The sequence below is a fragment of the Garra rufa genome, chromosome 8 (genome assembly GCF_049309525.1).
Source record: "Garra rufa chromosome 8, GarRuf1.0, whole genome shotgun sequence".
In the NCBI taxonomy this organism is placed as follows: domain Eukaryota; kingdom Metazoa; phylum Chordata; class Actinopteri; order Cypriniformes; family Cyprinidae; genus Garra; species Garra rufa.
In genome coordinates, this window is record NC_133368.1 from 23348544 (window position 1) to 23361882 (window position 13339).

At 35.0% G+C, this 13339-nt stretch overlaps 1 protein-coding gene across 1 annotated transcript; it reads left to right on the plus strand.

Moving 5' to 3' along the window:
* On the plus strand, positions 1-5853 carry mmadhcb (metabolism of cobalamin associated Db). Its single transcript, XM_073845845.1, has 8 exons — positions 1-77; positions 715-753; positions 945-1083; positions 1265-1482; positions 2581-2689; positions 2979-3109; positions 3557-3643; positions 4827-5853. The coding sequence occupies exons 2-8, from the start codon at positions 745-747 to the stop codon at positions 5019-5021; spliced, it is 888 nt and encodes a 295-aa protein (XP_073701946.1). The 5' UTR covers positions 1-77; positions 715-744; the 3' UTR covers positions 5022-5853.
* The last annotated feature ends 7486 nt before the right edge of the window (positions 5854-13339 follow it).

Genomic DNA, 13339 nt, shown 5'->3' on the forward strand with positions numbered 1-13339 from the left:
GTTGTTACGTAATCAAAAGGTTAAACAAGACTAGCTTTTAAAAAGCTAACAGCTAACGTCAAGCTCACAAAATTCAGGTAAGCACAAATAATTGTTTTATATTTTAATACCGTTACTGACTATCCACAAATAGAGTATCATATAGTACGAACAACAGCATACTTTCAGTATTTTTCGAGCGATTATTAAATGTAACCTCAATTTAGTTTAGCCACAAGGCTAATGAGACATGCATACATATAATGAAATGTGTCACTAAATGTTTACTTACATCGAATCTGTTACATGTATTAAATTCATTTTTAGATGGCTTAGTTTTGTATAATAGTTGTATGTATTTTAGTGTGGCTTTATTGCTTTATAGTCGCCATATGACCTTTGTTTCTTTTGGGTAAAAACACCACAAACAGAAGCTGCCTTAATCATATTGTTATTGTTTAGTTCTCAGCAATAAAGGGAAATCAGGATGCAATAAATTTGCAATTCCTTTTTAACTCAGGATGATTTAACAAAACGTGCTGTTTCTTTAAAGCTTTACTTGGCTGTTTGGCTCTTCTGTAAACAAAATTTTAAACATTTTTGCTATCATCCATGTTTCCTCTTGTTGTTTTGTCGGGTGCCTAATAATTTGCATTTGTTGTGTATGTAAATAGCAGCTCTTTCTTTATTTCAATAGCCCTGTGTCTATGTTAATGTTTACTTTTCCACCCACAGGTGAACTGTAAACAAGAGAAGCCCAACAGGATGACCAGTGTAAGTGTCCTCTAAATTCTAGTTCACTGTAATTGCTTTATATTATGCAAGATAGATCTAATTAAATGCTACACAGTCTATTATCATATATGAAAAACTATTCTTATTTACATCTTTTTTGTTTACTTTTTTATGTTTAAATCCACTTTATATGCACAACAGTATGTATAAATGCTTACTGTGTTTTTCAGGTGCTCTGCAGCAGAGCTCGGCTGGTGACATACCTGCCTGGGCTTCACGTTTTAGTTCATCGTGTTGTTGGAGCCAGGGCTTTCTCTGGGGCGTCTGGCTCAGATGAGCCACACCTGAACAACACAACCCTTGATGCTGGTAAATAGTTGTATCCCTCTGTAGAATACAAAATTTTCCAATAAAATAGTTAATGGCAATATCTTCAGAAATAGACTTAAATACCTAATAATTGGCGTACTTGGCTAATAACAACATTTGCTCCTTTGGTTTCAAAAGATTTTAAAGTTTTTTTTAATGATCTGTATTTTTATGTGAATAGCACAAAGGACAGTGTGGCCAGATGAGACCATGGGCCCGTTCGGACCACAGGATAAGCGTTTCCAGTTGCCGGGTAATATGGGTTTTGACTGTCAATTGGAAGGTCCAGTAGAACAGAGAACCACACCAATCCACAGCGTGATGCCTGACGTATTCACTGCTCAGTCCAGCAGCGAGAGGCACAACTTCATTCTGGCCCAGTTCATCAATGAACTTCATGTATGATGGTTTAAGACTAATTTTAAATGTCAGAATAGATAAATAAGTAGTAAAATAACTTTATTAATGGTTGTGAAGTAATGAATGTCAAGATCAAAATCACTTAAAAACATAAATTTGAAAAACAAAAGTAAAGATTGGACAATCATTAATAAAGTTACTTATTTATTTTTTCTATTGTTCTCATAACACAGTTGAAGTCAAAAGTTTACACATACCTTGCAGAATCTTCAAAATGTTAATTATTTTACCAAAATAAGAGGGGTCATACAAAATGCATGCTTTTTTGTATTTAGTACTGACCTGAAGAAGATATTTCACATAAAGACATTTACATATTTAAATTTATAGTCCATAAAATAAAATAATAGAAATGACCCTGTTCAAAAGTTTACATACACTTGATCCTTAATACCGTGTTGTTATTTGAATGATCCACAGCTGTTTTAGTGATAATTCTTCATAAGTCCCTTGTTTGTCCTGAACAGTTAAACTGCCTGCTGTACTAAGGCAGTACTAAATAAAAAAATAACATGCAATTTTAATTGATTCCTCTTGTTTTGGTAAAATAATGAACATTTTGCAGATTCTGCAAGGTGTATGTGAACTTTTGACTTAAACTGTAAATATAAGCTCATAATATTTTTTTATTAAAAATGCAAAAAATAATGTGATGTAATAGTGTTCTTGTTCCCACACCACCATAAGTAAGATATTTTTATGCATTTTTTACTCACCAAGGCTGCATTTATTTATTCAAAATACAGGGAAAACGGTGATGAAGTTAAAATCAGTTCTATATGAATATATTTTAAAATTTATTTTATGCATGTTATGGCAAAGCTGAATTTTTAACAGCCATTACTGTAGTCTTCAGTGTCACATGATCCTTCAGAAATCATTCTGATATGATAATTTGGTACTCAACAAACATTTCCTAATATCATCATAATATATTTGTGGAAACAGCATTTATTTGATATTTTTGCGTTCTTACTGAATAAAATATTATTATAGTATTCATTTCTTAAAAAAAAAAAAAAAATCATACTAACCCCAAACGTTTCTCAGTTTCTCTTTGTTTTTGTTTTTTTTTAGGAAAGTGATAAAACATCCACGGAACAGAGCATGGATAAAACAGAGAACTTTTTTGATCATTCCAGTGTGGAGTGTGCCATTCAGTCTTGCCCTGAATTGTTAAAAAAAGGTCTGTGTGTCACTGTTTTAGAGTATATGAGTTTATTCGATTGATCATGGACTGCTATAATGCACTGCAACTTTTTAAAAAGGTTATTAGCTGTAGTACTAAGCTCATTTGTAATGTGTCAATGTAAAATGTGACCACAAGAGGGTAGCATTTTCATCTATATTTTAGGCACTGAATGGTGTGGTTGTTCTATATCCCAAAATGTATTTTTTTTTTTGTATTCTTTTTCTATATTGCAGCTATCATGTGATTGATGTTTATTAATGTGTGTGTTTCTCATCTAATTCAGATTTTGAGTCCATGTTCCCTGAGGCCCCGTCAACTGGCATGATGGTGGTCACGGTGACTCAGAAAACACAGAATGACATGACGGCCTGGACAGAGAAAGTGGACCAGGAGAGAGAAGAGATGCTCGCTAAAGTGAGTTGGTCTAGATATATATAATCAGTGTAGCTCCTGATTACTGCATCATACTGTAGGCCTTCTCCATGTCTTTGTATTGTCCTTGGGCAAATTTATGTGGCTTTAGTATAATAAAACTCCTTCAGAACGTGTGTGTATGAGAGGCAGAGCTTTGTGACTCAGCAGTACGTGCCTTCAGCGCTCTGTGTTATTTACTGTCTGCTTCACATCACTATGGAGTTCCTGTCTAATTGGCATGGAGCCATGCTGTAGGAATGCTGCAGGCACTGTATTATTCTCATGCTGTTGTTTGTTTGTGAGCCGCTGCATTCAAAGAAAAGATTTATAACGAAGCATGTGCCAAAACAGTGTAAGCAAAACTGAATGAAAGCTCAGTGGTTAAAGCTATTCAATATTCATTACAGATGAATGAATGCTGAGAGTTGATAACTGTGTTGTATGCAGTTTATTGCAGGTGCAAAGGAGATATGCCATGCTCTTCGAACAGAAGGATTCTGGGCTGATTTCATAGACCCATCATCTGGACTTGCAGTAAGTCATATACATTTCAAATGTTTGAATACCCCTGGAATCTACAAAATCTTAATTATTTTATGAAATTAAGAGGGATCATACAAAAAGCATGTTATTTTTTTATTTAGTACTGGCCTGAATAAGAAATTTAACAAAAGATGTTTACATATTAGTCCACAAGAGAAAATAATAGTTGAATTTATAAAAATGACCATGTTCAAAAGATTTTTAATACTGTGTTGTTACCTGAATGATCCACAGCTGTGGTTATGTTTGTTTAGTTATAGTTGTTATTTAGTCCCACAAATTCTTTGTTTTTTGTTTTTTCAGCATTTGAACCGTTTCCAACAATGACTCTATGATTTTGAGATCATCGTATCACACTGAGGGCAACTGAGAAGACTCAATATGCAACTATTACTGAAGGTTCAAATGCTCACTGAAACACAACACATTAAGAGCCGGGGTGTGAAAACACCAGTTCAGGGTAAATTAAATTTATTTTGTCTTCTGGGAAACATGTATGTATCTTCTGTAGCTTCAAAGGCAGTGCAAAATGAAAACAAATATGATATTTAGGGAAAATAAGAAAAATATACACATCTTCATTCTGTTCAAAAGTTTTCACCCCTGGCTGTTAATGCATTGTGTTTTCTTCTGGCGCATCAGTGAGAGTTTAAACCTTCTGTAATAGTTGAGGATCTTAATATCATACAGTCATTGTTGGAAAGGGTTCAAATGCACAAAAATGTTGAAAAACCAAAGAATTTGTGGGACCTGAAGGATTTTTCTGAAGAACAGCGGGCAGTTTAACTGTTCAGGACAAATAAGGAACTCATGAACAACTATCACAAACAAAAACAGCTGTGGATCATTCAGGTAACAACACTGTAATAAGAATCAAGTGTATATGTAAACTTTTAAATGGGGTCATTTTTATAAATTCAACTATTATTTTCTCTTGTGGACTGTATGTAAATGTCTTGTATGTGAAATATCTTATTCAGGTCAGTACTAAATAAAAAATAACATGCATTTTGTATGATCCCTCTTGTTTTCATAAAATTAACATTTTGCAGATTCTGCAAGGTGTATGTATACTTTTGACTTAAACTGTAAAATCATACCAAAATTTTGACACAATCTAAAAACTTTTTGTAATCTCTCTGTATTTGTGTTGCATCTCTCTTTCTCTCCTCAGTTCTTCGGTTCATACACAAACAACACGCTCTTTGAAACAGATGAAAGGTATCGCCATTTAGGTTTTCAGATCGAGGACCTGGGCTGTTGCAAAGTGATTCGGCATGTCATGTGGGGGACGCACGTTTTCGTGGGCACGCTTTTCACCACAGCGCCACCCAACAGCCAGATCATGAAGAAGCTACATGGGAACTAAAGTTAATTAGTTAAAGATGCTGAGTCATCATGGGAACACTATTAATATCAAACCAAACCTCACCTTTGAGATGATTAGCACAATCAAAACACCTTTACATCCTATAATGTACTTCATGAAGTTGCCCAATCGCTGCTGCTGGAAATGTGTATTTATTTTTGTAGATCAAAAAGCACTTTTGGTGTGACTACCGAGAGATGTTCTGTGTCACATGTTTAGCATCTTTTAATCTCTCTCTTCCTGTGTTACCTTTCTTGTACGACAGACCTCAAAGGAACTAAAATGTGACAGCTAAAAAATTTCCACACTATAAAATATATATATAGTAAAAATATTATAGCAGTGATTAAGAGCATTCTGTTTAATTTAGTAATTGTTCATAGCTCCACACAATAAGCAATTAAGGAGTGTCACTGGATGTAATGTTGGTTTATTGTTTGTGTGAACAGTTTGGACCTGATGATCTTTACATAAAACCATCCATCAGTCTAAACAGTTGAGCTTTAAAGATGTAAGGCCTTCATGGATTAGCAGTGACAGGCATTTCAAGTGAGTAGATTTGGTAAATTTAACTAGAGTTAGACTAATAATTGGTTGGACTGACACTTAATTGTTATTTAAAGTTTGCCAAAAAATTAAAATTCTGTAATTAATTACTCACCCTCATGTCCTTCCAAATCTATAAGACCTTTGTTTAGCTTCGGAGCACAAATTAAGATCTTTTTCTAATTTCTTCTGTCTCGTCAGTGTTCGATGCACGTTCATGAGAACACACGTTATTTCTGTACTATAACACAAAACATGATTTAGTGTCAATAAAAAATTGCAGTTATTTACCTGTCTGGATTTTAGCTCTGTCTCTGACCTAAACTGTGGATGTTTTGGCCTTATTAGCCTGTCGCGATCAAAGCTGGCATCTGCTGAGGTCAGTGTCTCAAGGGTGTCGTTAGAATTCATTCAGAAGCACAACAGATGGACTATAATCATTCTTCTTTAAACTCTGACACTACCATTATTGCAGACAGTTCTTCACTCTCCATTAGCACATGCCTGTCAGTAAATTGTGCTCTTACAGCTGATGTCTCCTTGGCGGAAAGTCACACAGAAATTCTACAAAGACTATCCACCTTATTCTTAAACGCGGAAGTAAGTATATGGACGAGACTTCCGTTTCATTAGCCGCTATCGGGAAATGACGAGAAGAATAACAATGCGCGGTAAACGGTGAAACTCTTTGCACTACAAACCAGTACGTTCATAATTAAGATGATGCATTAAAAATTTGATAAGACACGCTGATTTGCAACATCAAGCAGTTTTGTACAGTGTAACTGGATGAGACCGGAAGCCAGATCCATAAAATTAACAAATGGACGCGCCAGGTCTTACACCAAAAATAAGGTGAATAAAGAGTGTTTATTTAAATATTTAGTATTATATTGGATATGATCATTTGCTAACATAGTTTTTCTCCATGGGAACTTTTATTACAAACCATTTTATTGTGAATCCATTGAATGTGTATATACTGTACTGTGGTTTTCCTTCTGTAACCAGCACCATCTCGTTTAAGATATTTAAGAAAAAGCCTGTCATGATGTGTGGGGTAATCAAAGTGTGCGGTTGATCAAAGCTGGGCTGTGCGTGTATGGTGAAACATGTTTTAGAGACAGCAGCCATCACCCCATGCCTGTCTGATTGACACAGCTATCAATTAGATGTAATTGTTCTGCTAAAACTTGGTTCCTCCTCCTTGTTCGTTGGAAAGTTCACTTTTAACTGTTTCACTGAATTCAACTGTCAAACTAAACAACTCATTAACAATATGATTATAATGTCAAACGGTCCTTTTATCACTCTAACATAGTACTTACAATTTATAAATGGCCTTTGTGTTGTGAGAAGGCATCCATTTCGCTGTCTCAATTTCACATATTGTTTCAAAATTGCATTGTTTCACTATGTTTCATGTATATATAATGCAAAACAAAAAGCTTTTTTTCTGTTGACGATGTGTAATTTCTGAACTTTTGACCATAGTAGTCTTCGACTAATTGTTGAAGTAATAAATGTGACCCTGGACCACAAAACCAGTCATATGGATCAATTTTTTAACAACTGAGATATCACTATTTGCAAATCAGGAGTCTGAGGGTCTTTAAAGTTGTCCAAATTCAAAGCAATGCATATTACTCATCAAAAATTAAGTTTGGATATATGTAGGAAGTTTGCAAAATATCTTCATGGAACATGATCTTTACTTAATATCCTAATATATTCATTAAAAAAAATTATGACTTTGACCCACACAGTGTATTGTTGGCTATTGCTACAAATATACCCTTGCTACTTATGACTGGTTTTTGTGGTCCAGGGTCACAAATACGGAAAAGTAAGGGTAAGATTAATAGCAGGGTAAAATAGCATTCATTAAATACATCTATTGACAAAATCAAATAAATAATTATTTTCTTGTGATATTAATGTGAAATATATATTTATAAACTTTATGTTTGACTAATGCATTTGCAGCGGTGGAATAATTCAAATCACAGGAGAAAGTCAGGATCATACATTTTTAATTGGGGTTAGATATCTAGGTCAGACAGCCATCTTGTTGCTTTTCATGAGAAATAAATTATTCAAACAAACCCCCGCCCTCCCGACCCTGCGTCCTCTAAGAACATTTCTTGAAGAAATGATATTAGGTTTATAAATCTATGTATTTGATAAAGGTCCCTTCTGCTCACTAATCTTGCATTTATTTGATCCAAAGTACAGCAAAATCAGTATCATTTTGAAATATTTTTTATCATTTTAGCATTACTCCAGTCACATGATCCTTCAGAAATCATTCTAATATTCAGATTTGCTGCTCAAAAACATTTTTTTTAAAGAAAAGCTGAGTACATTTTTTAGGTTTCTGTGATGAAAAGAAAGCTCAGAAAAAAACATTTATCTGAAATAGAAATATTTTGTAACATTATGAATGTCTTTATCATCACTTTTGATCAATTTAAAGCATCTTTGCTAAATAAAAGTATTAATTTATATAATTTCATTTGTTAAAAATGCTTTTTATTTCAGATAAATGGACCTTTCTATTCATCAAAGAATCCTGAAAAAATGTACTCAACTATTTTAAATATTAATAATAATAAAAAAAAAATGTTTCTTGAACAGCAAATCAGCTTATTAGAATGCTTTCTGAAGGATCATGTGACACTGAAGATTTAGCTTTAAAATTATAGGTATAAATTACATTTTAAAATGTATTCAAATAGAGGTCACATTATTTTAAATAGTAAAAATATTTTTTGCTGTACTTTGGATCAATTAAATGCAGGCTTGGTGAGCAAAAGACACTTCTTTAAAAAACTAAAAAATTTTGACTGGTAGTGTAAATGACAATGAAGGAATAAGCAATTCAAACTGATTCAAGTTAGACACAAGAACTGAAAACACATGAAATGAAAGTACATCCACATAAATGAAAATCAGTGTGATTTGGGTGGGGGTCGCAGAGCACTTCTGCCTCCTGTTAGTAAAGTGACAGCCAGAGCCAGGTCTGCAAAGCAAAGGAAAACCTGGTGTCAGAGGTCTGTGCAGACAATGGAACATTCCCACTCGTTATCTGCCAACACTTTCCTGTTTTTAGAAAGCAGCTAAGATTTACATTGGCTTGGCCATGTAGAGATCAGAACCGTCATGCACACCGCTAAAGATTTTTCTCTGCACTGGGCAAACAATGGGCAGTATTTTAGCACTATCTCTTGTGATAATTCACCTCTCAAGTTGACCTATTATGATAACATAGATTTGTGTTTTTAACTTGTTTCATGATGCTGTGTTTCTTTTTGTGTTGCCAAGATTAAGTTTTGTTGACTCAGAAGCTCAGAGTCGGTGTATTTAGACTCATGGTGAGCATGAACCAAAAAGCAGCTGGTGTAATGCCAGACACAATGTGACCTGCATAGTTGTCCATTCAGCTCTGTGCTTTCTGACTCATAAACCAACAGGTTTTCTCTGTTGGAATTTCATTGAATTAGACTCAGATTAGAGTTTAGGTTCATAATAAATTAGAAAACTCAGGTAGAATGAACGAAGCAAAACTACTAGATCTTCAGAAACATTTTCATGACTCAGCAAACAGATGATGGTGATCATTGATAATTAGGCTCATATGCTATTACTTTTTAGAGCAAATAATTATTTAATTATAATTTCAATATTCTGTAATATGTGACCCTGGACCACAAAACCAGTCACAAGGGTCAATTTTTTGAAATTGAGATTTATAAATAAGCTTTCCATTGATGTATGGTTTGTTAGGATAAGACAATATTTGGCTGAGATACAACTATTTGAAAATGTGTAATTTGAGAGTGCAAAAAAAAGCCATTTTTAAAGCTTTGGGACTCCAGCAAACCACAGTGAGAGCCATTATCCACAAATGGCAAAAACATGGAACAGTGGTGAACCTCCCCAGGAGTGGCCGGCCGACCAAAATTACCCCAAGAGCGCACCGACAACATCCAAAAGGTTACAAAAGTCCCCACAACAACATCTAAAGAACTGCAGGCCTCTCTTGCCTCAGTTAAGGTCAGTGTTCATGACTCCACCATAAGAAAGAGCATGGGCAAAAATGGCCTCCGTTGCAGAGTTCCAAGACGAAAACCGCTGCTGAGCAAAAAGAACATAAAGGCTCATCTCAGTTTTGCCAGAAAACATCTTGATGATCCCCAAGACTTTTGTGAAAATACTCTGTGGACTGACAAGACAAAAGTTGAACTTTTTGGAAGGTGTGTGTCCCATTACATCTGGCGTAAAAGAAACACAGCATTTCAGAAAAAGAACATCATCCCAACAGTAAAATATGGTGGTGGTAGTGTGATGGTCTGGGGCTGTTTTGCTGCTTCTGGACCTGGAAGACTTGCTGTGATAAATGGAACCATGAATTCTGCTGTCTACCAAAAAATCCTGAAGGACAATGTCCGGCCATTTGTTCATGACCTCAAGCTGAAGCGAACTTGGGTTCTGCAGCAGGACAATGATCCAAAACACACCAGCAAATCCACCTCTGAATGGCTGAAGAAAAACAAAATGAAGACTTTGGAGTGGCCTAGTCAAAGTCCTGACCTGAATCCTATTGAGATGCTGTGGCATGACCTTAAAAAGGCGGTTCATGCTCAAAAACTCTCCAATGTGGCTGAATTACAACAGTTCTGCCAAGATGAGTGGGCCAAAATTCCTGCACAGCGCTGTAACAGACTCATTGCAAGTTATCGCAACCAGTTATTAACCAGTTATCCCAACTTATTAAGTTATCCCAGTTATTAAGTTTAGGGGGCAAACACTTTTTCACACAGGGCCATGTGGGTTTGGATTTTGTTTTACCTTCATAATAAAAAACTTCATTCATAAACTGCATGTTGTGTTTACTTGTGTTATCTTTGATAAATATTTAACTTTGTTTGATGATCTGAAACATTAAAGTGTGACAAACAGGCAAAAAAAAAAAAAAAAAATCAGGAAGGGGACCAACACTTTTGCACACCACTGTATGTTGTAAAAATAAAATGTCGCACACCCTTTTCTGTCTGTGTTTTTTGCATTACTGTTCAAATTCAGGTGTTCAAATTCAGAAGTTATTTTGGGGACTCATAATTCATATTTTGGTGTATCCTGAGTCTTTATTCCCCCTGAGTTTGTCATCATCATGTAATTCAGTCATCGTGAAGCTAAAGCTGTGATTGTGCACTTCTCTCAGTCCAGTCCTTCCTCAAGTCTTCCCATCACACTGCAGCAGACTTCCAGTCTGTCCTGTGAGATTTTCCCACTGTCTCCGTCTTCCTCTGAAGACGGTTTTCACACTTACATCATTATCTGTTGTCATCTCCACCCTGTCCTGGAAACTGATAGCGTATTCACACACCAAAAAAGCAGTTACATTTTGTCCAGCATGCATGATTTATTCAGTCACAGATGATAAAACAAATATGAATTACTTTGAATCTACATGAAAGCCTGATGAGATCAAAACTTGGGTCATGTTTTTGCATCTTATGCTCACCAAAGCTGCATTTTTTTAAATCAAAAATACAGTAAAACAGTAGTTATGTGACATTTTTATTTAAAAAAAATCTATTATGCTGATTCAGCACTCAAGAAATGCTTTGTATTATTATCAATGCTACTTAATATTTTTCTGGAAACCATGATACATTGGCATTCAAAATTATGGGGTATGTATGATAAAAAAAATACTAATTTTATTTGGCAAGGACACATTAAAATGTTTAGAAGTGACAGTAAAGACATTTATAATGTTACAAAAGATTTCTATTTCAAATAAATGCTGTTCTTTGAAACTAAACAATCTTTGAAACGGTTTTCAATATAACCTTTAATAATAATATATTAATATATTTAATATATATTTAAATAAATATATTATAATATTTTAAATTCTAATAATATTTCACAGTATTAATTACAAGCCTTGGTGAGCATAGAAACAGTAAAAACCTTAATTATTTCAAACTTTTGACCAGTATACATTAACTGTCCCAGTAATCATTGTTATGAGCAGTCTATACGGAAATCACTATAAACAACTGCCTTATTTTCTCGTGCAATATTAACCCTATATTTTTATGTGTGGTTCAGTCATGCTGAACGTAGACGGTTGGCATTTTCCCACAGTAAAGAAGGGCTGCGTTTGTTTCCATTGCTGCTCAATCTATCCCAAAGCTCGGCAGCAGAGTAATTAAAATCTCAGCATGGCCGTACTGAACAGGATATGCTGCCATGCCCTCCAACAATGAGGGTCATTCTTTGGACTCCAGGCCAGGTACCTGAAACCCAGCCTGCAACAGCTCTTGATCATTAAAAACATGTTACTGCTCATCTGGAAAGTCAGCTCTAGAGTGGAAATTTGACTTTGTATCGGCAGGGAATGAGCCGAGAAACTGGATTAGCTACTAAAGCAAGAAGATGAAGGAAGCTTTTGTTGAATGACTGTTAAAATTAATTTTTGTTTCTTTGATTTTTGTTCATTTTAAATGCATTTAAAACTCTGCAGCTGCTCTGTTGTCTTGTAAAGCCAACTTTATAAGTCATAAGGGATGTTTTTTCTGCCATCACAATGGCAGATTGTTACTAAATGCCCCCATAAGGTTGACTTCTTTTTCAACCTGTAGTCCATTTGTGAAACAAGACGTGACCAAAAGGTCACTGGGTGTTCACCTTTGACCTCTGGGACTGGGTTTAATGAGAGTTGTGTTTCCTCTTCTCTGGTGCATTTCAAAGAGCCACAACTACAACATGAATCTGAAGACTCATAAAATAAAACTTAAACCTGTCTAAATAATTTAAGAAGATATTTGAGTGATATGATATGGAGCTAGTTAATTCTAGTGCCAGTTCCAATTGAGGGGCATGTTTATAAGATTTTTATTTGTCTTTTAAAGATGTCTCTTCTGCTCACCAAACCTGCATTTATTTGATCTAAAGTACAGCAAAAACAGAACAATTTTAAAATATTTTTGATTATTTATTTTTGATTATATATATTGTATATTATATTAAATTGGTTATAATTATATATATATATATATATATATAAACTATTATATATTTTATATTGTTTTGCATATTTACTTAATTTAATAAGACACTATAGGGCTGTTACCAAATGTGTTAATAATTTTTTCCACTGCAGAAGAAACAGAAGCTGTTGAAGTGGCATTTAGATGCATTTACACATTTAGTGAAGCTAAAATGAAGCATGAAAGCATTTCTACATTGTAAAATTGCAACAGCATAAATGGTATGACCTTTAAAATCAGTTTTTTTATATAAAAATATTAAATGTTGGAAAAAATGCAAAGATAAGCTACTTTTAAATATGAAATTAAACCGCCATTACGGTGTGTTCACACGGGGCGCAAGCGTCAACGCTTCCCATTGACTTTGAATGGGTGACGTCAAGCTTTGCCGAAAGGAATTGTGGATCCGTCGGCGGCGCTTCACTCGCGTTGCTCGCGGCAGAAGTTGAGAAATTTTCAACTTCTGCCGCGAGCAACGCCAGTGAAGCGCCGCGTCAGCCAATCAGATCGCTCTATGCAAATACAGTGGCCAGGCGGCAGCCAATCACGTTCATCCTGTTCAAGAGCAGCATTTCATTGGCTGACGCTGCTATGACCATAAACGTCAGCCACGCCTTCCGTTAAGCGTTGACGCTTGCGCCCCGTGTGAACACACCGTTAGGTGGCAGCAAGTGAAATATTGAGTCATGGCTTTAAACGATTCGTTCA